At 32.6% G+C, this 25,811-nt stretch overlaps 1 protein-coding gene, 1 non-coding gene and 1 pseudogene across 2 annotated transcripts; 2 read left to right on the top strand and 1 right to left on the bottom strand.

Annotated features, from left to right (window-relative positions):
* Positions 1-11,662, top strand: part of LOC130978585 (vacuolar protein sorting-associated protein 54, chloroplastic-like) — a 110,357-nt pseudogene extending 98,695 nt beyond the window's left edge.
* Positions 11,663-15,275: 3,613 nt separating this feature from the next.
* Positions 15,276-18,193, top strand: LOC130937501 (bax inhibitor 1-like). Its single transcript, XM_057867084.1, has 6 exons — positions 15,276-15,549; positions 15,925-16,068; positions 16,192-16,283; positions 17,027-17,213; positions 17,490-17,645; positions 17,741-18,193. Exons 1-6 carry the CDS (start codon positions 15,442-15,444, stop codon positions 17,789-17,791), a joined length of 738 nt encoding a protein of 245 aa, XP_057723067.1. The 5' UTR covers positions 15,276-15,441; the 3' UTR covers positions 17,792-18,193.
* A 7,027-nt stretch (positions 18,194-25,220) lies between these two features.
* LOC130950456 (small nucleolar RNA R71) lies at positions 25,221-25,324 on the bottom strand. Its single transcript, XR_009073587.1, has one exon. It is a non-coding gene; the product is annotated as a small nucleolar RNA R71 (small nucleolar RNA).
* Between the last annotated feature and the right edge of the window lie 487 nt (positions 25,325-25,811).

Below are 25,811 nucleotides of genomic sequence, written 5' to 3'. Positions count from 1 at the left end.
TCAATCCTGGAATCCTACTCTGAATACCACAGACAAGGTTTAGACTTTCCGGATTCTCATGAATGCCGCCATCTATCTAGCTTATACCACGAAGATTCTGTTGGGGAATCTAAGAGATATTCATTCATTCTGATGTAGAACGGAGGTGGTTGTCAGGCACACGTTCATGGATTGAGGAAGGTGATGAGTGTCACGGATCATCACCTTCTTCACAGTTAGGCGCGAATAAACATCTTAGATAAGAACAAGCGTGTTTGAATGGAAAACAAAGGAATTGTATTAAATCATCGAGACGCTGCAGAGCTCCTCACCCCCAACAATGGAGTTTAGAGACTCATGCCGTCAAAAGTATGTAATTCAGATCTGAAAATGTCATGAGGTACAAGATAAGTCTGTAAAAGTTGTTTAAATAGTAAACTAGTAACCTAGGTTTACAGAAAAATGAATAAACTAAGATAATTGGTGCAGAAATCCACTTCTGGGGCCCACTTGGTGTGTGCTGGGGCTGAGACTAAAGCTTTCCACGTGTAAAGGCCTTTCCTGGCGTCAAACTCCAGGTTATGACGTGTTTTGGGCGTTCAACTCCGAATCATGACGTTTTTCTGGCGTTTAACTCCAGACAGCAGCATGTACTTGGCGTTCAACGCCAAGTTACGTCGTCTATCCTTGCGCAAAGTATGGACTATTATATATTGCTGGAAAGCCCTGGATGTCTACTTTCCAACGCCGTTGAGAGCGCGCCAATTGGACTCCTGTGGCTCCAGAAAATCCATTTTGAGTGCAGGGAGGTCAGGATCCAACAGCATCAGCAGTCCTTTTTCAGCCTAAGTCAGATTTTTGCTCAGCTCCCTCAATTTCAGCCAGAAAATACCTGAAATCACAGAAAAACACACAAACTCATAGTAAAGCCCAGAAATATGATTTTTGCCTAAAAACTAATATTATTTTACTAAAAACTAACTGAAACATGCTAAAATCTACATGAAATTACCCCCAAAAAGCGTACAAAATATCCGCTCATCAGTAGTTAGATTAGTACTTAATTGTATAGGTCATTATATAGGTTAGGTGGAAAAGTTTAAGTTAATCAAAGATTCAAATCCTAAGTCCACTAGCCATATATGATCCTACCTTGACCCTAGCCCCATTACAACCTAAAGAAAAGACCTCATGATACATGTATGCATGCATTGAATAATTGTTGATTGTTAGAAGATAAACAAATCTTGGAAAGCATGATTAGGGGAGAATTGAGAGAATCAACCCCAAACACCGAGCGACTAGAGTGCAAACACCCCCGGTGAGGGTTCGATGTTCAATTCCTTGATTCCCGGCTTTCATGAGCGTTCTTCTCGTAAGTCTACTTGAACTTCATTTTGATATTCGAATTGGTAGGATTCATGAATCGTTATATGATCTTGACCCTACTTGTGCATGTATGACTTGGAAGATTGATTTATTTTTAACCAAGTAGGTAAAACCATTTTGCATTTTAGTTGCATATAGTTTAGGTTGCATATAGCTCATTTACATGGAATAAATGTTGATACCCCTTGTTTCTCTCTTGGCTTAAGCATGAGGACATGCTTGGTTTAAGTGTGGGGAGGTTGACAAAACCCATTTTGATGGTTTATCTTGTATTGATTTTAGGGGATTTTATAACCTTTTACCCTCATTTATCCATTGAAATAGCATGGTTTTGTATATTCTCCTTTAATTGTGCTTAAGAGTGAAAACATGCTTTTTAGGTCTTAAAATAGCTAAATGTAATTTACCTTGATTCCATTAGATGCCTTGATATGTTTGTTAAGTGATTTCAGATTTAGGAGGCAAAGATTGGATCAAGGGAATGAAGAAAAAGCATGTAAAGTTGGAGAACTCATGAAGAAATGATGGAACCAAAAAGCTGTCAAGCTTGACCTCTTCGCACTTAATTGACCATAACTTGAGCTACAGAGGTCCAAATGATGCGGTTCTAGTTGGGTTGGAAAGCTAACATCCGGGGCTTCGAAATGATATAAATTTTGCCATATGTTGCTTCGCGTTCAGGGGCGCGCACGCGCACTTTGCGCGCGCGCGCCGATTCTGTCCGTGGCCCACTTTAATGAAATCGTCCCCAGCGGTTTTAGAAGCCTTGTGGGCCCAATCCAACTCATTTCTGAGGCTATTTAAGTCAAGTATTGAAGGGGAATCAAGATACTTTTCATACTTTTAATCATTAGTCATAGTTTAGTAGTTAGAAGTAGTTTTTAGAGAGAGAAGCTCTCACTTCTCTCTAGAATTAGGATTAGGAATTAGGGTTAGATTAGGATCTCATAGTTCTAGGTTTAATTCAAGTCTCCTTCTACTTCTACCTTCAATTGATGATTGCTACACTTTGGTTCTTTCTTCTATCCCTATCTTCTTGTTGTAATTTCTCTTATTTTGTTCCTAGGTTTTGTAATTGAGATATTTTTGTTCTTTTGTTTTCCTTTAATAATGCAATTTGAGATAATTCATGTGATTGTGATGATGTTGATTGTTGTTTTGTTAATTCTTTGTAATTGTTAGTTGTTGATCCCTTTTATTCTTACAAATAAAAATGCTTTCTTTCATTACCCTCCAAGTGTTTGATGAAATGCTTGAGAGGATGTTAGAGTATAATTCTATGTTCTTGGCTTGAGAAGGTAACTTAGGATTTCTTGAGTCTCTAGTGTCCAATTGATTGCTAGTTGATAGCCATTCACTCTAGCCTTCATTAATCCAATTAGTGGAAAGTTAGGACTTATGGACTAGGATTGATATAACTCACTTGACTTTCCTTTGTTAATTGATTTAAGGATGACTAAGTGGGATTAATCCTTGCAACTACCATACTTGTGGCTAGTGATAATGATGAAGACCCTTGACAACCAAATCTTGCCAAGACCATTTTGTTAATAAAGTTTTCTTACCATTTACTATTCATGTTTCTCATCTAAAACCCCAAAATCAACAAGTCCGTAACCAATAACAAGAACACTACCCTGCAAGTCCTTTGAGAGACGACCCGAGGTTTAAATACTTCGGTTATTAATTTTAGGGGTTTGCACTTAGTGACAACCAAATTTTTGTATGAAAGGATTGTGTTGGTTTAGAAGCTATACTTGCAACGAGATTTCATTTGTGAAATTCTAAACCGTCAAAAATCCAATCATCAGGGACGGGTGGGGAGGGGGGGGACGGGGGAGAGACCGAAGAGATACTGGGGAGTGGGTCGGGTGAGGTTTTGCTTTTTTTTAAAATATTATTTTTATTAATAATGAAAGGTAATTTGGTCAAAAAAATATAATTGAAGAAAAAAAAGACGATTTTATAACTTGTAACGTTGAGGATGATTTTAATAATAAAAAAAGTCGGGACGATTTTGATTTTCACCCAAACCTTAGGGACGAAAACTGTACTTAACTCTATAAACGAGATACATGTATATCTCGTTTACACGTGTCACATCTACCTGTCTTATCTCGTTTACGGTGTAAATAAAATACATACAAAATTATCTTGTCTATAATGTAAACGAAATAAGAGAGATAAGAAAAGAATATTTATTTCGATAAATATTTTTTAATTATTTATTACATTTATTTAATTTATAAAAATAAAAAATTTTGGATTCGACCACATCTTAGTTCCGTGCTTTAATTTGTAAACTGCCGATGGAGTTACCATTTAAATGCCCTATATCATTACCTGATTGATGGAACAATGCAGAACCCATGGGATGCTTTCTTAGATTTAATTAATCATATGCTAGAGATTTCATCTATTACACCTGCTAGTAAGAGATGTAGTAAGATCTTTTTTCTGTATTTGTTTGAGGTGAAAATGGGAGGAAGGAAAAGGAAGGAAAAGAAATGGGAAGAAAAATAGTTATTTTTCTTTGTTTGGTTGAGGAGAGAAATAGGAGAGAAAAAAAATGGATAGAAAAATTTTGGTGGGATCTACTAATTTTTTTTCTTCTAACAATGGAGAGAAAACTAATTCTCTCTCTACTTTCAATATTATTCCTTTACTTTTTAAATATATTTTATAATATAAAAGTGAAATTGTCTTTTTATAACATTTCTTTCTTTCTTATTTTTCTTTCATCCAAACACACCTAAGAAAAATAAAAATTTATTCAATTTCTTTTCTTTTCTTTCTTTTTTTTCTATTTCTTTCCTCTTTATTTCTTTCCTTCCAACCAAACATATTGTTAGTGATTGCAGGCCCATTTAGTGCGGGCGGCTGAAGTGAAAAAGGGACATTGAATGGGTTTCGAACAACCGTGATGGTCATTATGCTGCTGATTCTTTTGCTGCTGCAATTGCTCATGGTGCTGCAGCTGCAGAAACATCGAATGAAAGCGAAGTTCATGGTAACACATTATTGTCACATTCACCACAACGAAACGGTGCAAGGGGTTCATTTCAGGGAAGAGCAGTTGATGCTGCAAGCTTTGCAAATATGTCAAAAAACTTCAGGTTAATCTGGTCTCTTGATGTTATAGGCTTGTTGAAAAATCTTTTCTTTTCTAAGGTCCTTTTTCCAGTCCATTTAAGTTGCAGATTGAGGTGCTATTTGGAAATTCAGAGGCACCTGAATTTCATAATTCAATAGATTGAACGAAACTTTTTATTAAGACGAAGAGAGAACCACCCTTGGAAGATAAACTTTTCTGTGTTAGCATAGATCGGAGGGAAACCAGTCTAAAAAAATTATTAAATTTAGACCTTTGCAAAGTCTTAATCTTGCCATACTTGTTTTGTGCCATTAATTAAAAATATCCGAATCGCCTCCACCCAATATTCAATTAGTGGCATAGATTGCACATTGTGAGAACAATTTATTTCTTTTTACTCAGTACCAGCAATCCTATCCTTCAGGGTAAATCCAATACTCATCATACTAGGCTTGCACAGGTTTGGAGGAGGCCTTTAGAGGCTCTATCAAGGAGAGTGGTTCAGATGGAGAGTAGTCCTAAAGCTAGATATTGAGGGAGAATTAAGAAACCATAGTGGAGATTATTAAAGGAAATATGTAAAAATTTATCAATGGTTCAAACATAAATATGATTTATGATATAGCACTATGAGCCTTTCAATCCGCGTAGCCAGCTCATCTAGTAGGATAAGGCTTAGTTGTTTTTTTTTTGTGTGCAAGTAAGCAAGTTGTGATCTATATTGCTCAAGATTCGTGATATCAAAGTGCTTTCTATAATTAAAAATGTTATGCTGGCATTGAAATTTTTTAGCTAAATTGAGTGTGCACCATGTTATTTATGTGCAATAACAATTGCTTTGATTGCCATAACAATAACATCAGTATGCTCTTTGATCTCAAATGTTTTTATCTTCATGTTATTCCTTTTATTAATCATTTAGTTGTCTTAGAGGTGCTCAGGTGCCTCAAGACTCTTGATTAACTGCTGAATTTCTTATTGCTGTTCCTTATGGCACTTAATGAATATCCTCTGAAAAGAGAACATGATGTGGAATTCACTGGCTACTTCTTACACTTGTTGACATAAAAAAGAAGAAGATGGAATTAGATATTGTATTTCATTTGCTGTGTAATTTGTCTGAGGTTCTCAAGAATTTTGTCCTAAACAGAGCTAATGTATTGCGATAAAACGCAGAAGCTGTATTTGCAGCATGTGATATTGCTCATGGAAGATGGGCAACGCTTCTTGTGGTCCGTGCTGTTCTCCATCCAAGGCTGAAATTGCAGGAGTTTCAGAACATATATAACATCACCCAGGAGTTCATTACTGCTACAGAAAAGTACTTATTTTCCTACCGGTTTGAAGCTTAAGATCAGAAATTATGTTATTTAGAAATTGTTATTTATATCCATCTTGTAATTCCCATGCTCAATTTAACAGGTTGGTGGAAGATTGGGATACAGCATCCCGTAGGACACTACAGTCTCAGGCCAAAGCCTTTGTTGATTTCCAGCATGAATCTCGGGTTAGTTTTAACTCCGTTACTCTCATGTTTTATCATGAATCTTTTCAGTTTCTACTTGCTTCTAATAGTTGCTTCTTTGCAATCAGATGACAAAATTAGGACAGTGCTTGACCAAGAAACATGGGTGGAGATAGATATTCCTGATGAACTTTAATCCATTATCAAAGTGGTTTTTTCATCTGATGCATTGCATTCTGAGAGCTTTAGTGAAACTGACGATGTTAATTCAACTAGTTACAATGATGTTCTGCTAATGTCGGAAATTGGACAGTCAAATGCTGAACAACCCGAGGAGCAGACTAAGTCCACTGAATCACCTACTACTGAAGTAGATAACGCTAAAGCCCAGGCGATTCAATAGAGCTAATAGTAAAATTTCATCAGTACAATGTAAAAATATAGAGAAAGACCATAAAACATCTGCATCTCAGGCTCTTTACTACAAAGGTGTTGGTTATCACATGGTAAACTGGTTAGTTATGTTTTTACTTCTCCATTTTGTACTCCTTCCCTTCCCTTTTTTCCTTCTTGCAGTTCTCCCAGAATAAGCATTTCTATGTACACTTGATTATTTAATTGTTTCAATATACTTATATAGTTGTATGTGTTCACTCTTACTTTGATGTTGCCTATATGCATGGTCCACCTCTACTTTTATGATTTGTTTAGTCTTTTTGATTTGTATGCCAGCTTGTCAATTAAATTACATTAATTTGCTTGCTCTAGTTCTAGTGGCTTAATATTGCTGAAGATGCTGTCAGAGTACATTGATATGAACAATTTGTTGCCGCCACTTTCTTCAGAAGTTGTACGTCGTGTGGTAGAAATTTTGAAACTTTTCAACACATGAACTTGTCAACTTGTGCTTGGGGCTGGTGCTATGCAGGTAGTACTAATATTGTTCTCTGAACTGTTATTACCTTTTAGATATATTACTATATTTTAACTGTATTCAGCAGTTTGCTTTCCCAATTCTTGCACCAATTGGGAGATGTGAGATAAGATAGCATTTGGTTATTTTCACAGCACGTGTACAAACTCTATAGCTTGTTTTCAAACCCTAACTCATTCAAAATGTTTTAGATTATAGCTTCAGATCTTGATTTGACTCCAAGATTCCAACTGTATCTCACTTTAACTTCTTCAGCTTCTTACTCACACTTCCTCACTAGTGATAAGAATCAATTCGGTCACTGAGTTTTCACTCAAGAATCAGTTTGATCTGTCAATTTTAAACATAGTCAGTTTGATTCCTAAGTTCTATAAGTGAGTGTGAATCAAGTTGATCGTTCTGTCACCAATCTAATTAATTGAATGCTTACCTAGTTAGCTGCCACTGTGGTAGTTTAACAGCTAGCTCATATAACACGAAAGCACTAAAGATGTTGAGCTCGATTTCATCTCTTAAGGGATTTCTTTTGGTCTCACAGTGGACTAAATTTTATACTTATGCATGATTCGATTTAGTACTTCAAAGGACCAAATTGAGTCTCATACCTTTAGTGCAATGTCGGCTAGCTCTTAGATTGCCACAATGGCAGTTAATTGCACATATAAGTATTTTGTTAACTAGATTGGCCAAAGTAGCAATTTCATTTATGTTTAAAAACTCAGGGACCAAACTGATTATCGAGGGAAAGCTCTCTAAGATACCTGACTGACAATTCATGCATGGTTCTGTCAGATTTGACTACAGCTTGTTGTCTTACACGGACAATTGTTCTAAACCAACTTATTTTATCCTCCGAGTGTTCTCCTGCCTTTTATCTACAAGCATAAATACACATGCTTCCCATGCAAAACTTGAACTAGGTTTCAGGATTCAACTTGTTCATTAATCAACTTACCTATGGGTGCATATACTTTCACCGTTTCAGCTTTTGTATTGTCTTTTACACTGGAAAAACTGTAAGACTTTTGGGTGTTGGAACTTTTGGGTGTCTAATGTTGGATATCATTTTGTTTAACTGAATGCTGAGTATGTGCTAGTCCAATTATGTCAATGTTAGAATAGTCCCTAGAATTTTTGTTTCTTCACTTCTTCTTGATTAAGTGTTTATCTTTCTGATTGACTGTCTTCATTCCATTTCATTTTCTTGTTAGTCTTGTCATTTTTCAGGCTCTTAATTTTTCTAATTTGTGTGCAGGTGTCTGGTTTGAAGTCCTCCACTTCGAAACATCTGGCATTGGCAAGTCAAGTCATTAGTTTTACCCATGCTATTATTCCTGGTACTAATGGATGCACTTAACTATTGTTTTTAATGAAAATTTCCCTAATATGCTGGTTTCAAAAGATTTTATTAAATAGTTTGTGTTCTGATATGGTCTCTGTTCTTCATTTCTGGCATAAGAAATTTGCCATATTCTTTTTCTGAAAATACCGGAAACTAGAAAAGCATTTTTGCTTTTGGAGATTGATCGAGTTGCTCAGGCACATGCTTAGTCTTTATTCAATCACTGCTTATCTACTGCATTTTTGAATGAGTTTCATTGTTGCAAATGGTTTCATTTGTTGCTGCATGTTGATGAAAGTTTATGCTTAAGCAATTCTTTGAGTCTGGTGATAATTTTCCTGTACTCTGGTTTCAAAAAGTGTTATTTGGTATCAAACAAGTGTCCATTTAAAAAAGTAACTCTATTAAATAATATTTTGCAAGAAAACTTGAAGAACTGTTAATAATATTTTGTAACAAAAGAAGTACAGGGACAATTTAGGCATTAATTCAGCTGTAGTAAAAGGACAGGTAGGTGGGGCAAGTGCTTAACGGATTGAGCAGGGTGGGAATAAAGGATGGCAGAGAGAGAGTCTGTACAGAGGATGTGAATGAGGTCAATAGGAAGAAACATATATAGAATGAGAATTGGGATTTTAAATAGGTCGTTTCTGGGAAATTGGCTTGGGTGAGCAGAGATGCTATAGTGCTCTATCTGCCCTCTACTTGTTGCCTAATTTTCTTAATTTCCTTCCCTTGTAGCTGAAATCCAGCTATAAGTGTTTATAATACACTTTTCTTCCTATTTCTTTGTGGCTTCTTACACATTGATTTTCCATTTTATGTGGTTTTTTTCCTTTTTATCCATCCAGGATTATAAAGTTCAGAGAGACGAAATACATTCCAAATTAGTTTAGATAATGCGAGAGAGATTACGGGTCCGTTTGCGTGGGTTGCCTCAAATTGTTGAGAGTTGGAATAGACCTGAGGATACTTATCCCCAGCCTAGTCAGTTTGCTAAGTCCCTTACAAAGGTAAATACGATGTAATTAATTTGAGTGATTGCGCTTTGCATCTGATTTTTGTACTTCTCTCTCTCTCTCTCTCTCTCTCTCTCTCTCTCATGGTATATCTTCTGGTTAATCTGCATGCTGAAAACTAGTTAATTGGCCAAACCTAACAAATGGTGAACTACTTCGCTTTTATAAATGATGGCTAAATATATACTTTGGTTGGCCAAGCTTACAAATAATAATAATAAAAGTATTTCACTCTAGTTGAAGTAATACATCATTAAACTAGTTCTTTGTGGCTTGTCTGGCTTAATATCTGGTCCAATTTTTAGAACCTTGGAATTTTCAATTATTAATTTATTATTGTAAGATCAGTTCTCTGAAAATTTTCTTGGAGCATGAAAAGGGTTAATGGTGGAGGCGTGAATATGCAAACAAAAAGATCTTTATTATTCTCTAGTGTGTGGAGGTCAAAGAAAAATAGTGATAATATGTTTGTGTTGAAAATGTTAATGTGGAGATAATATGTTTAATGAATAATAGACTTCTCAAGATTGTTGAAGAATTTGCAAAAACATAGCTGCTTTGCACAAATGAACTTGGGCTGGAATTGCTTTGGAATTTTTGCTATTAAGATTTTATTTAGTTGGATTCTTTTTTTTTAAAGAATTTTTTATTTATTAAAAGGAAAAAGAAGGAAGCTATTGTCCAACAGAATTGTGTTACTGGTTGAATCTGCTGAACTTTTGAGACATCTAGAAAGATAAATTCAGAACAAATAGCAAATTCATGTGCTTGTAGGTTATACTTTGGATTTATTTGATGGCATAGGGTGATGTAAAATTGAGTATATCATAATTTAACTTGGTCGAAACACAGCAATGTCTTATTTGAACCATTTTCCCCCTTTCTTAGGAAGTTAGATACCTCCAACGTGTTCTGTCTCGTACTTTGCATAAAGATGATGTTCAAGCTATCTTCAGGTAAGAACCTCAGAAATCTCTTGCCAAGAATATGACAACTTTAGGAGCAACTAACCATTTCACACCACTTATGGATTTATGCAAATGCTTGGGTTCTTAATAATTGTTTCTTGACTTGCTTGCTTGAGTCTAGAAACAATTAACCCCTTGTACTTACAATGTTGTCTATCCACAAAAATTCCTTTTGGTAACTTCCTGAACCATTTTACTAGGCAGAAAGAATTATTGAAGCACATCCCAAAAGCATGATATAATGACCACACATAGCGCAGTGGTGGGCATTAGTATCAATTCCCATCTTAATTTGTTTTTGATAACATTTTATGTTATATCTTTATTACCGTCTTTTCTTAATTTGTTTTCATATCTTCATATTATTTTGTTCTGTTATGTAAAGGTTCATCTACATGTATTGCGACTATTGTGCTATTATAGATTTTGGATTTGTAATTGTATTATTTTATATGATTTATTTATGACATTATGTACAAGGTTGTCAAATAGCTGTTATTGTGGCAGTAGTGTTATAGCTAATTGACAACCTTGTGTAAGAACTTGGTACAACAACTACAAAGCCTTATATCATTTGGTGGGGGATATAAATTAAATGACTCCATTTTGCTATGTGATGTATCATGTCTGTAGTTAGTCCATTTAGGATTAAATTTCTTGACACAGTTTTCCTTCTACCCCTAACCACAGGTCTATCTACCATCTGATCTACCATGTTGATAAAAGAAAGGAATAAAATAGTATAGGTAGTGACAAAGGTATAGATTCAGGGAGAAATAGAATGATATTAGTGTGACATCACCGTATTTCTCAAGATAGTATTATTCATGAAAGGAAGGTAGAAGAAGGGCAGTATTTCAAGAGGCTTCCACTCTCCTATGGATCTGGCCTAGGTACAAAATCCCTGAATGATCATATATTCATTCTCATTCTCATTCTCCCTCTTATACTCACTCCTATGGCTATCTCATTCTCACTTCCCCAAAATACCCATACTTTCTATTTCTCTTCCCTTAACCATATACAAGTTTGCTAACATATTGTTTTTGTATTATTTTTCAGGCTGCAAAGGAAAGTGTTCCTGATTTCTTAACTCAAGAAAGAGTGACAACTATAAAGCTAACATATGAATTCTTTCACCACTGAAAATTTTTATCTTTCAGGCAAGTTGTCGTCAGATTTCACTCACAAATTTCAGAAGCATTTTCGAAATTTGATATAACCACCGCCCAAGCACGGAATAGGTAACTCATCATTTGGAACTACAGTTTTAAAATTCCATTAAAAATGTGGTGATTTAATTTACGTTTCTTAACATTTCCCCAACATGTCAGGCTCCATCGAGATATCAAACATATTCTTCAATGTATACGGTCTTTACCAACGAGTGACTTGAGTAAATCAGATGCCCCAAATTAGGGCAGCTGGATGACTTCATGGTGCAAAAATTTGAAACTGATGCTGTTCAGTAAAAGATATTGTAAAGTAGCAACTCAACTGGTTATGTTGGAAGGCTAACATTGGAGGATGTAGGGGTGATTTTAACCTTCTTCACTCTGCATTTTTGTTTAATACTAATTTGAGGTAATACCATCACTAGATTTTGTTTAGCTTTATATGCAAATGAATTCTATATCATCTTCATCATTTAATATTGGATTGGTGCCAGTCCATGTACGGGATTGAATTGTACATAGAGATGAAATAGCTATGCTTTCTTGCCATGATATTGTGTATTTGTTGTAACAGATATTTATCTAATTTCATTCAGTGCTCTTTTTGACAAGAATCATACTACATGACTATCAGTTTTGTAACCAATATGTAATCAATATAAACTAAATAAATAAAGAAAAACACACACACACGTGAAAACCAACTAACAAAATATGATCTTTCTTTTTTGTGGAGGGAGTAAATATGGGTTGTTGGCTATACCTTGGCTAAAAGACGGTTAGTCACCTAGATTTTTTTTCCAACAAATTATAACTTCTTGAAAATTACACATTGAAATGAAACAAAAAATCGTGGTGACCAACTGTATAAATAACCCCTTCTGCTAGTTTGGTTGACTGGTGACTAATTTGTTTTTTACTACCCCTTTAAAAATTACTACCCCTTTAAAAATTAATAAAGAAAATGTTTAACTCTCCCCTAGTTTGTGTTAGTGTATTTTTTTTCTTTTGTCTGCTTTTGTTGTTTTTTGTTGTCGATAAGAGACATGATACTATAGGAAGCAGAAAGTAAATTGGTTTTTCATATGTATGACAATCCAATGGGAGATGAATCGCTCTACTCGATTAGGTTATGTTATTTATTGTCCGAGAATTGTGACGAGCATTCCAATAGTTGTTTACTTGTTTTTATGGCGTTTCATTTCAGACCTTTGGTTGATCCGTCGTAGATATACAAATTAATGTATTATTTCTGAGCATTGTGCAGCCGTGATTGGTCGCTTAAAGCAGAAGTATTGTAGCAGTCACTGTTGATATTCAATTATTGGTTTGTCTGTATAATTGTAATGTTATGTTGAAAATAGATATTTGATTTAGTGAATGAATCGCCCCCTTCACCTTCCTTTCATTTCAGCCGCGAATATACATCCATCAATCTGTATAAAATTCGACAAATCTGTAGTCACGTACCAATTCGTGTGTTTTATTAAAATTGCATTAGTGCATATTTCGAGGTTCCTAAATTAAAGCAGATAAAATAAAAATTTCCTGATGCTTATTCAAGCAAGAAAACTCTCGGAATATCAGACTGCCATATTAATAGAGTTATGAACGGAAGCCTTTAGCAAGAAGTTAAGGTACAACTGTTCATACATTTTCTTTACTTTTATCAATGTGGTGTGTTTGATCTTTGAAAGAGGTCACATTTTATGAACTATAATGTAGAGAGGTTTTTTTTATATTATTTAAAACAATAGCAGGAACCAACCTTAGGATTCTTTTTCCCCTTCTTTTTCTTTCACATTATTTGAGCTTGCTATTTTTCTTTAAAACTAATAATGCGTGTTTACGTTGAAAAAGAAAAGCCAGACTTAAAAAGTATGTGATCCTTTTCTTATTAGATGCCAATTTAATAGTTAGGCTACAAAGTACGGATGCTTCGTTGAGTTGTCGTGTCCGCGTGTCGGACACATCTTGGATACGATACTCATTGACACTCGTTTGACACGCGTGTCTGTCATATTTAATCGTGTCTTAATAAAAAATTCTTCACTCTACTCCTGAATTCCGCAATCTCTTCCAGCATCAACCACTTTAGAAGAATTTTTTTCTACCCTGTCTTAGGGTTCATATGGTTCGAAGAAATTAGAGAAGGAAGAGGATGAATAGTGATTTTATTATTCTATTTTTTTATATTTATTTCAACAAATTTCATAATGAATATTTTTATTTTTTACCGTGTCACCTCAAATTGGCCACATCATACAATACATGGATTTCATTATTCTATTTTCTTATATATATACTTTTTAGCTAATTGTTGTTATATTTTACTTTTATTGGAACTATAAATATGGTAAAAGCGTTAGTTCTTTATTTTTACAATCCCGTGAGATGTGAACCGTAGCTAATTAACCATTTTTTTTTGTAAGAAACATAAATTTAAACTATCATAATAAAAAATATCTTAAAAGTTAAATGAATAGGGACATTCAAATTCTAAAAAATAATATCTAAAATATTTTAAAAATCATTATGAAAAATTCTAATAAAAAATATCTAAAATATATAAAAAAATCCAAAATAATAAAAAAAATATAAAATTATTTTAAAATTTTTAAAATTTAACAAAACAAAACATTCAAAAACATCGGAAAAATTCAAAAACTAAGCAAAAAAAAAACTAAAATTATTAAAAAAAATTAACAAAACGAAATATTTAAAAAATATAAAAAATTCAAAAATTAAGCAAAAAATATCTAAAATTATTGAAAAAATTTAAAATAAAAAAATCCAAAACATAAGAAAAAAGTTTCGAAACTTAAAAAAAAAGCATTCAAAATTAGTAAAATGATTCATCCAAAATTAAAACTCAAACGACGTCAATAGCCTTGAACAATTTGAGAATACTTTAGAAACAAAAGACATTGAAAAAACATTTGACGGTCATAATAATATCAATAATATTGATGATAATGATAAATTTTTATAGACTTTTGAATTACCTCTTCCAAATAGTTCCTTATTTTTAATTAACGGCAAGAGAATTAATTAGGACTAGTCACATTTTACAAATTTAATAATTTTTTAAGAGTTTATTTGTTGTTTATGTCTATTAGAATTATTTTTGTCAACATCAAAATTTTTCAAACATCATTGATGATTAACTTTATCCAAGTGATAATTTTTTTTATTTAACAAATAATTTATCTATTTAATTCAAAATTTTGTGACGGCATTGAAATAACTATTTAAAAAAATACATGCAAAAATAAAACAAAATTCGATCTATACAAATTACCAATTATAAAGAATAAAAAAACCATATTTTTTAAATAATACTTTAAAAATTTCATTAAAATCTAATTTTTAAAATCTTTTAAAAATATATATAATATTTTCAAATCTTTCTAAAATTTATTCATCATTCATATCTTTTACTATTTTTCTTATAAACGATATAAATTTTTGTATATATTTTAGAATTTAATTTTTGATATATTATTAGTATAAAATAATTTTATATGTATATCTAATGTTATATCGATAAAAATAATTAATTTTCACATTAATTATATAAATAAATATTAAAAAAAATAGATAAAATTATACGATTAAATAAAATATTTTACATTGTGACCATTAAAATTAAAGTCTAGGATTAGCCTTAGTTAAAAGTGTGCAAAAAGGAAGTTGCTACTTATTTATGAGGATCTTTCTGAGTATATTACGGAAAAGGACCAAATGACCAATCAGCCATGATCACAACCCACAAGGAAGTATACATCCACGTAAGTCAACCAATAAAAACTTGAGGCTTCAGCGGTTGGTGGGGTCCATCGCTATAAATTCGAGTTACGGTTCAAGAAGTTGCTTAGGCAACACCAGAACTTTCCACGAACCGAGAATCTTCGCGAAGACCCGGCAACCCTATAAATAAACTCCAGATTCTCGTGCTTTCCTTCTTCACTAATCAATTTATCCATCTATCTCCCCTTACAATATTGCAATCTTCGTTTCGTTGCGCTCTGTCTCTTTGCTCAAAATCAAAAGAGGGAAGGAAGAATAAAATAATAATGGATTCTTTTACTTCGTTCTTCGATTCTTCCCGAACCCGCTGGAGCTACGATGCTCTCAAGAACTTCCATCAGATCTCTCCCGTAGTTCAGAATCATCTCAAGCAGGTAGTTTGAATTCGATTTCATCGCTGACTACTACTAGTAATATTAGTGTATGCTAGACATTGTTAATATGGATTCTTGGTAATTACATTTATCGTGAATTCTATTTTATAGGGTAATTAAGAATAGATAAATAGATGGTGAATGTGTTCGTTAGATTATTGCGGATAAGTGAATTGGAATTCTGAGTTAGCCATGCATGATTATGAGCAGAAAATCATGTTTCATCGCATTGGAAAATTTGAGAGAAGTTTATTTTGGTTATGTTGATCTCTGTGATGACATATTTATAGAACAATTTCATATGTAGCATATATATCGTCTTACATATAGTCAGAGATTGTTTGTGACGGATTGAGTGATGTAATTTGATTACAGGTTTATTTTACACTATGTTGCGCTGTGGTTGCTTCAGCTGTTGGTGCTTACCTTCATGTGCTGTGGAATATTGGAGGTTTACTCACTGCTTTGGCTTCCATTGGAAGCTATGTGTGGTTGATGTCCACACCTCCTTTTGAAGAGGTATGATATATGATATGGATTTGGATATTCTCCTGTGGAATGAAGCTCTCTGCTCGTTTCTTGGTTTCTTTAATTTGTATAATTTGTTTGATATTCACTCTTTTGTGTTGTTGATGTTTGTAGCAAAAGAGGGTTACTTTGTTGATGGTTTCGGCCCTGTTTCAAGGTGCCTACATTGGACCTCTTATTGATCTGGCTATTCAAGTTGAACCAAGGTATGTCGCTGTGTATTTTTGTATTTGAATTTTACTGTACTATTTTCGGTTATAACTATGGCTTTTTTATTATCTTGGCGTGAATCTTTGTCTTCTCTGCTGAATTTTATAGCTTTAGTTGCTGCTGATTGTAATTTATTGTGCATGTATATTGGTGATGAGTTTTGTGATCACGTTCAATTTGTATGTACAATCAATTCAAGACAATAATATCTAATCATATGCTGCCACATAGGCCAAGATAGTTCCTTTTTTATCTTTTTTGGGTGGATGTGCTATCCAATAAATTGTCTATATTGTAGCTTATGGTTGAATGTCAATGTAAAATTTTGTTACAAGCTCAGTTCGTAGCAATTAAATTCTTTGTTGCCATCACTGCGAAATCCTAAATTTAGGATGAAATAGAGAACATTACATTGCGCGTCTTTCTTTCTTGTTTTTAAGTATTTGAATTAATGATTATTTTATTTTGGCTAATTTGATCTGATCTTGATTCTAGTAGCATGCCATAGTCCATATTTAAGAATTACAGAGTAACACTTATAATTTTCAGAATATACTATAGTTGAATTCTCTAACAGATCTTATTGTGCCAAAGTTGATGTATCTAGGGATCACTTTTGTCAAAAGATCCATTTATTGAAAGCAGTATAAGAAGTTAATCTCTGCTAACAATCTGAGTTATCTAATATCTGAACTTTTAATGCTTTTTAACCGTTGATTTTGTCATATTTTGTTTGCAGCCTTATCTTTACTGCGTTTGTGGGAACTTCCTTGGCCTTCGCATGTTTCTCAGCGGCAGCTTTGGTTGCAAAGCGTAGGGAGTACCTCTACCTTGGCGGCATGCTTTCTTCTGGGTTGTCTCTTCTTATGTGGCTGCATTTCGCTTCCTCCATCTTTGGTGGTTCGATAGCACTTTTTAAGTTTGAGGTAATGTAACTAAGCCATAATTCTTGTTAGAATATTGTGTTAGAGGACCAAAATATAACATACAAGTAAATCACTAAAAAACGGTCACTGAAAATGAGGACTGATGATGATTTTATTTAAGACTAAAAATGAAATATTATAGTCTTTTGATTCTTATAGTAAAACTATCAATCCCTGAGGCACCAATCTTTTACGGCATTAACTTTAAGATTAATGTAATGTTCGATTCTTGATATTTTTTATATTTTCTGATTGCCTTATTTGCAACTCCTGCAGTTGTATTTTGGACTCTTGGTATTTGTGGGTTACGTGATCGTAGATACCCAAGAAATAATTGAGAGGGCACACTTTGGTGATCTAGATTATGTGAAGCATGCCATGACTCTGTTTACTGATTTAGCTGCAATCTTTGTGCGGATTCTTGTTATAATGGTACTTTTTAGAGAAGATTTTACACCTTTTATTTGTGTTGCTTAAATGATTTGTATTTAGTATGATTGACGAACATTTTTCTTATGGTTTTGCAGTTGAAGAATTCGGTTGAGAAAAATGAGAAAAAGAACAAGAGGAGAGAGTGATTTTTCAGCTATCAGCTTTGATTGGCGTTTCGTTTGGTTGTTAAGTTTGTGTAGATAGATATATATAAAAGCAGTTGTCACAACGTTTTCTCCACTTCAATTTGTATAAAGCATAGGTTTGAGCAGACAAAAATGTAAGAGCAGCTAGTTATCATGTGATCTTTATAGGCTCTTCCTTTTACTTGGTTGTTATGCGTCCTAAATAATGATTGGTTCCCTTGAAGTAAATAAGAGATGGGCAGATTTTGGTAAGTGAAAGCGGAGAGCTTTAGTTCGTCTTCACTTTTCTTTTCTTATTGATATTTGCTGGGCTAGAGTTGGTCGGTTGCTCAACGAGTAACACTTTGTTTGGATGTTGCAAAGAAAATTAGAGGAAAGAAAATAAAAGGAAAAGTTGAGTTATTTGTATGTTGTTTGGATGAATAGAAAATAGATGGAAAGAAAATAAAAAATTTTTTTTATTTAAAAGTGAGAAGAAAGAAAATTATGATAATATAAAATTATATTTATTTTTATTATAAAATAAAGTATAAATATTTTTATTTATTTATATTTTTTATTATATTTTATAAATATTATAAAATATTATAATTTTATATATTTAATTTAAATTATTTATCTAAAATATATAATTTTTAAATATAAATTTTTATTATAATAATATATTAAAATTAAATTTATATTAATATTTGTCAATAATAATATAAGTAAGGGTAGCATTGAAAAAATAAAATTTTAGCATTTTTCTTCATTTTAGCATTTTTCTTCTTGTTTTTTTGCATGTGATGGAAAGAAAATTTTTTTTGTGGAATATGTACAAAATTTTTTTTCTTTCCTATTTTTTTTTATAATCAAACAAAAAAAATATCATTTTTTATTCATTTTTTTTCATTCATTTTTTTCATTTTTTTTCTATCAAATCAAACATAGTTTAAATGTTTAAATGTTTTTGAAATTCAAATTATCTAATTTAATTCTCCACTTTAATAAATGACTAATTGAATCTCTTAAATTTTAAACTGTGTATTTTCGTGAGTCTCTTAAAAAAGAATCATTGATAATATAGAATATTAAGTGTCAGGTTGACATTTTAATTATATGTTGGTGTGAAGATAAATTGATAGTATTTCAATTATATGTTGGTGTGGATAAAAATGGTTATGGTTCAAATTATATCCAAAATTGATTTATAATATCTAAATTAGTTTATTTTTAATTTATAAATTCTTAATTTGCAAATTTTTTCCTTCTCTTTCTTTTTAATTCATTTTTTTGCATATATGATGGGAGATTTTATTTAGAAATAAAAAAAAATTATATTTCTCCAAAAATTATGTTTGAACTCCAATTCTTTAAATACGATTTTTTTTTTTTGTTTAAAGCAAGTTTTCTGAACTCTATAAAATTTACAGAGTTTGTCTAATCTTCGACGAATTCTTTTTAATTTTTTCAATCCTACGTTTTTAATCTATTATCATTATCTCTAAATAGTATATAGATATATAAACAGTATATAAGAGTACACAAAAATACACAGACAACAAATATGGTTTCTTCAAAGATTATTTATATTTTTAAATTTTTTCAAAATAAAATACGACTTATAATTAAAAAAAGTATGGCTTCATCAAAAATTATTTATATTTTTAAAATTTCTTTCAAAATAAAATATGATTTATAATTAAAATTTTTTTTGTTAAATATGGCTAATTCCGGTGTACCTGTGTATTTTTGGAGACGATGATAATAGTTGCCATTATTAAATATGGCTTATTTTTTTAATTTATAATTAAAAAAATTCTTGAAGAAGACATGTGTTATTTGTGTATTTTTGTGTACTCCTATATACTGTTTGTAGATTTATATACTATTTGAAAATGATGATAATGAATTAAAAACGCGATATTGAAAAAAATTAAAGGGAGTTCGTCGAGGTTAGGGAACTTGCTCTAAACAAAAAAAAAATCGTATTGAAAGAATTAAAGTTCAAAAATAATTTTTGAGAAAATATGAATTTTTTTATTATAAAAAATCTATGATAGGAGCTAAAGGGAGAAGTCAAAGTAGATCAAATAAGAATAATTTTATTGAGAGATCTTATAGAAGGAATCAGGGGCAGAGCTAGACTAACTATTTAGGGGGGGCGATGTTTAATAATTTACTAAAAATATTTTATATTACTATTTCTATTGATAAAATAAAAAAAAATTAAATATATAATCTCAATCAAAGTAAGACAACAATATATAAAAGTTACCACTTACAGTTTTGTATCATGAAAATGCTATTCGACTTTTTTTCTATTTTCAAAATTATCTATAATTGAATTTATGTCGAAAATAGCTGCTAATTCTTTTTCTATATAGATGACCAAATTGTCTGCAAGAAATTCATCAGCCATCTTACTTTTGAGTCTTGTCTTAACAATTTTCATTGCTGAAAAAGCTCTTTCTGTTGTTGATGTAGACACTGGTAGAGTCAAAACAAGACGTATTAATCTATCAACCATGTGATAAGTTCTTGATTTCCCGGTTTCTTGCAACTTCTTGCACAATTCAGAAAGTGTACCAATGCCTTTCAAATGATTTGGTATATCATGCTGATAATGTTGCAACTGAGATTTTAAAATATTAAGCTCATTAGAAGGAAAGTCAAGGGGATAAAACTTCTCTGCTAACTTGCTAATTTCTTCAATATTAAATGATTTGAAATTGTCCTTAGGATCCAAAGCACAACTCAAAGTTAAAAGCTCTATTGTTGCTCATTAAATCTACTATTCAACTCTTGTATTTGAGAGCCAATTGTTGCCAAGAATACATCTATCCGATAATGATGCTCAACTGTCACACTTGGTTGACGAGATCGACCTCTTCCAAAAACATATTATGCACTCATATTAGGGAATTCAATTTCATGATTTTCACAAAAATCTTTAACATTTGCAAGAAAATTGCACCATCCACCATCTCTTAATTGTTGAAGAAGTAACTTTGATGTAGAAACAATACGCATTGCATTAAGAATATCTTGAGATTATTGTTGCAGTGCTTGGCAAAGAACATTAGTGATTCCCATAATCTCTTCATCAAGTGCAAAGTGAAAACAAATTCAAATGACAATAATATTTTACTAACACCATAAGCCTCACCTCTTTATGCATAAGTTATCCCGTCTTCAATGATATTATTGAGAACAATGTTGGTAGCAGTAAACATTTTAACCAAACTGCAAATAGAATTAAAGTGAGAGCTCCATCGAATATCCCCAGCTTTTTGTAAAGTGCTTATTTGATTCGCACCTTTGCCTGTTTTTAATTCATTTTGAGCAACCAAGTTTGCATTTTCAATTGCTTGAACTTCTTGTAATTGATCATGTCTTTTTGAAGAAGCACTAACAATAGTGACAATAGAGTTTAATTGAGTAAAAAATTCATGAATTTGAAGTACCTCTCTTGAAGCTGCCACCAATGCTAATTGTAACCTATGAGAAAAATAATGTACATAATATGCTTGAGGAGAATCTTTAAGAAACAAAGCTTGCAAACCATTTCACTCACCCCGCATGTTGCTAGCACCATCATACCCTTGACCCCTAATATTTTTAACTTGGAGATTATAATGAGAAAGGATAGAAATCAATTCTTTCTTTAAAGTTGTTGCACAAGTGATGAGCGGATAATTTATACGCTTTTTGGCATTGTTTTTAGGTAGTTTTTAGTAAGTTCAAGCTACTTTTAGGGATGTTTTCGTTAGTTTTTATGTTAAATTCACATTTCTGGACTTTACTATGAGTTTGTGTGTTTTTCTGTGATTTCAGGTAATTTCTGCCTGAAATTGAGGGACTTGAGCAAAACTCTGAAAAGGAGGCTGACAAAGGACTGCTGATGCTGTTGGAATCTGACCTCCCTGCACTCAAAATGGATTTTCTGGAGCTACAGAATTCCAAATGGCGCGCTCTCAACGGCGTTGGAAAGTAGACATCCAGAGCTTTCCAGCAATATATAATAGTTCATACTTTATTCGGGAATTGACGACGTAAATTGGCGCTCAATGCCAGTTCCATGTTGCTGTCTGGAGTCAAACGCCAGAAACACGTCACGACCCGGAGTTGAACGCCCAAAACACGTTACAACTTGGCGTTCAACTCCAAGATAAGCCTCAGCTCGCGTAACATTCAAGCTCAACCCAAACATACACCAAGTGGGCCCTGGAAGTGGATTTATGCATCAATTACTTACTTCTGTAAATCCTAGTAGCTAGTTTATTATAAATAGAACTTTTTACGAGTGTATTAGTCATCTTTTGGACATTCGGTCTTTTGATCATTCAGGGGGCTGGTCATTCGGCCATGCCTGAACCTTCATCACTTATGTATTTTCAACGGTGGAGTTTCTACACACCATAGATTAAGGGTGTGGAGCTCTGCTGTACCTCAAGTTTTAATGCAATTACTACTGTTTCTATTCAATTCTCTTTATTCCTATTCTAAGATATTCGTTGCACTTCAACTTGATGAATGTGATGATCCGTGACACTCATCATCATTCTCACCTATGAACGCGTGTGACTGACAACCACTTCCGTTCTACCTTAGACCGGGCGCATATGTCTTGGATTCCTTAATCAGAATCTTCGTGGTATAAGCTAGAATTGATGGCGGCATTCATGGGAATCCGGAAAGTCTAACCTTGTCTGTGGTATTCCGAGTAGGATTCCGGGATTGAATGACTGTGATGAGCTTCAAACTCCTGAAGGCTGGGCGTTAGTGACAGACGCAAAAGAATCAAGGGATTCTATTCCAACCTGATTGAGAACCGACAGATGATTAGTCGTGCTGTGACAGAGCATTTGGACCTTTTTCACTGAGAGGATGGGATGTAGCCATTGACAACAGTGATGCCCTACATACAGCTTGCCATGGAAGGGAATGATGTAAGAAAACTGTAATTTGAGCAGTAGGAAAGCAGAGATTTAGAAGGAACACAGCATCTCCATACGCTTATCTGAAATTCCCACCATTAATTTACATAAGTATTTCTATCCTACGTTATTTATCCTTATTTCCTGTTTATTATTTATTATTATTCGAAAATCCATAATCAATTATTATCCGCCTGATTGAGAATTACAAGATGACCATAGCTTGCTTCATACCAACAATCTTTGTGGGATCGACCATTACTCACGTAAGGTATTACTTGGATGACCCAGTACACTTGCTGGTTAAGTTGAACGGAGTTGTGTCCACACATAGCAAAGAGCCATAATAATGATTCCATACAATAACAAAGAGTACTACATTGATGTGATCACAATTTCGTCCACCAAGTTTTTGGCACCGTTGCCGGGGATTGTTCGAGTATGGACATCTGATGGTTCATCTTGTTGCTCAAATTAGGTAATTTTCTTTTCAAAAATTTTTCAAAAATCTTTTTCAAAATTTTTCTTTTCTTTTTCGTTTTTCCAAACTTTATTTTCGAAAAAATTAATAAAAATCCAAAAAAATCATAAAATCATAAAAATAAAAAATATTTGGTGTTTCTTGTTTGAGTCTTGAGTCAATTTTTTAAGTTTGGTGTCAATTGCATGCTTTAAAAATTTTTCTTGCATTTTTCGAAAACTCCATGCATTCATAGTGTTCTTCATGATCTTCAAGTTGTTCTTGGTAAGTCTTCTTGTTTGATCTTGATGTTTTCTTGTTTGGTGTATTTTCTTGTTTTTCATATGCATTTTTTGTTTATTAGAGTCCATGCATTAAAGATTTCTAAGTTTGGTGTCTTGCATATTTTCTTTGCATAAAAAATTTTTCAAAAATATGTTCTTGATGTTCATCATGATCTTCAAAGTGTTCTTGGTGTTCATCTTGACATTCATAGTGTTCTTGCATGCATCTTGTGTTTTGATCCAAAATTTGCATGTTTTGGGTCATGTTTGTGTTTTTCTCTCTCATAATTAAAAATTCAAAAATAAAAAATATCTTTTCCTTATTTTTCTCATAATTTTCGAAAATTTGAGTTGACTTAGTCAAAAATTTTTAAAATTAGTTATTTCTTACAAGTCAAGTAAAATTTTCAAAAAATTAAAAATCTTATCTTTTCAAAATCTTTTTCAAAAATCATATCTTTTCAATTTTATCTTTGTTTTTCAAAAATTTTCAAAAAATCTTTTTCAAATTATTTTCAAAACCTTTTTCTTATCTTTATATCACATTTTCAAAAATTAGCTAACAATTAATGTGATTGATTCAAAAATTTGAAGTTTGTTACTTTCTTGTTAAGAAAGGTTCAATCTTTAAATTCTAGAATTATATCTTGTAGTTACTTGTTAGTTAAGTAATTAATTTTAATTTTAAAAATTAAATCTTTTTCAAACATATCTTTTTATCACATCTTTTTATCTTATCTTTTATCATATCTTCTTCAAAAATTTTATCTTTTTCAAAATATCTTATCTAACTTCTTATCTTCTAATCTTTTCAAATTTGATTTTAATATCTTTTTCAACTAACTATTTGACTTTTTGTTGTTTCTTATCTTTTTCAAAACCACCTAACTACTTTTCCCTCTCTAATTTTTGAAAATATCTCATCCCTTTTTCAAAAATTCTTTTTAATTGTTTTAAATTTCAATTTTTAATTATATCTTATCTTTAATTTTCAAAAATAACTAACTCCTTTTCAAAAATATTTTCGAAAATCCCTCTCTCATCTTTTTCTATTTATTTATTCATTTACTAACACTTCTCTTTATCTCTTATCACCTCCCCTATCCTTACTCTCTATACAGACTATTCATCCCTCTCCTTCCATTTCTTCTTCTACTAATAATAAGGATCCTCTTTACTGTGACATAGAGGATTCCTTTTTCTTTTTTTATTTTTCTCTTCTCTGTCATATGAGCAGGAATAAGGAAAAAGGCACTCTTGTTGAAGCTAATCCAGAACCTGAAAGGACTCTGAAGAGGAAACTAAGAGAAGCTAAACTACAACAATCCAGAAACAACCTTTCAGAAATTTTCGAACAAGAGAAGGAGATGGCAGCCGAACCCAACAACAATAACGCAAGGAGAATGCTTGGTGACTTCACAAAACCAACGTCCAAGTTTGATGGAAGAAGCATCTTCATTCCTGCCATTGGAACCAACAATTTTGAGCTTAAACCTCAACTAGTTGCTTTAATACAACAGAACTACAAGTTTTATGGACTTCCATCTGAAGATCCTTACCAGTTTTTAACTGAGTTCTTGCAGATTTGTGAGACTGTTAAGACAAATGGAGTAGATCCTGAAGTCTACAGGCTCATGCTTTTCCCTTTTGCTGTAAGAGACAAAGCTAGAATATGGTTGACTTCACAACCTAAGGATAGCCTGGACTCCTGGGATAAGCTGGTCACAGCCTTCTTGGATAAATTCTTTCCTCCTCAAAAGCTGAGCAAGCTTAGAGTGAATGTTCAGACCTTCAAACAAAAAGATGGTGAATCCCTCTATGAAGCTTGGGAAAGATACAAGCAGTTGACCAAAAGGTGTCCATCTGACATGTTTTCAGAATGGACCATATTAGATATATTCTATTATGGTCTATCTGAGTTTTCGAAAATGTCATTGGACCATTCTGCAGGTGGATCCATTCACCTAAAGAAAACACCTGTAGAAGCTCAAGAACTCATTGACATGGTTGCAAATAACCAATTCATGTACACTTCTGAGAGGAATTTCGTGAATAATGGGACACCTCAGAGGAAGGGAGTTCTTGAAATTGATGCTCTGAATGCCATATTGGGTTAGAACAAAGTGTTGACTCAGCAAGTTAACATGATTTTTCAAAGTCTGAATGGATGGCAAAATGCATCCAACAGTACTAAAGAGGCAGCTTCTGAAGAAGCTTATGATCTTGAGAACCCTGCAATAGCATAGGTAAATTACATGGGTGAACCTTATGGAAACACCTATAATTCATCATGGAGAAATCATCCAAATTTCTCATGGAAGGATCAACAAAAGCCTCAACAAGGCTTTAACAATGGT

The sequence above is a fragment of the Arachis stenosperma genome, chromosome 1 (genome assembly GCF_014773155.1).
Source record: "Arachis stenosperma cultivar V10309 chromosome 1, arast.V10309.gnm1.PFL2, whole genome shotgun sequence".
Taxonomy (NCBI): domain Eukaryota; kingdom Viridiplantae; phylum Streptophyta; class Magnoliopsida; order Fabales; family Fabaceae; genus Arachis; species Arachis stenosperma.
The sequence above is the reverse complement of the archived record's forward strand: the minus strand, read 5'-3'. Positions and strand labels throughout refer to the sequence as shown.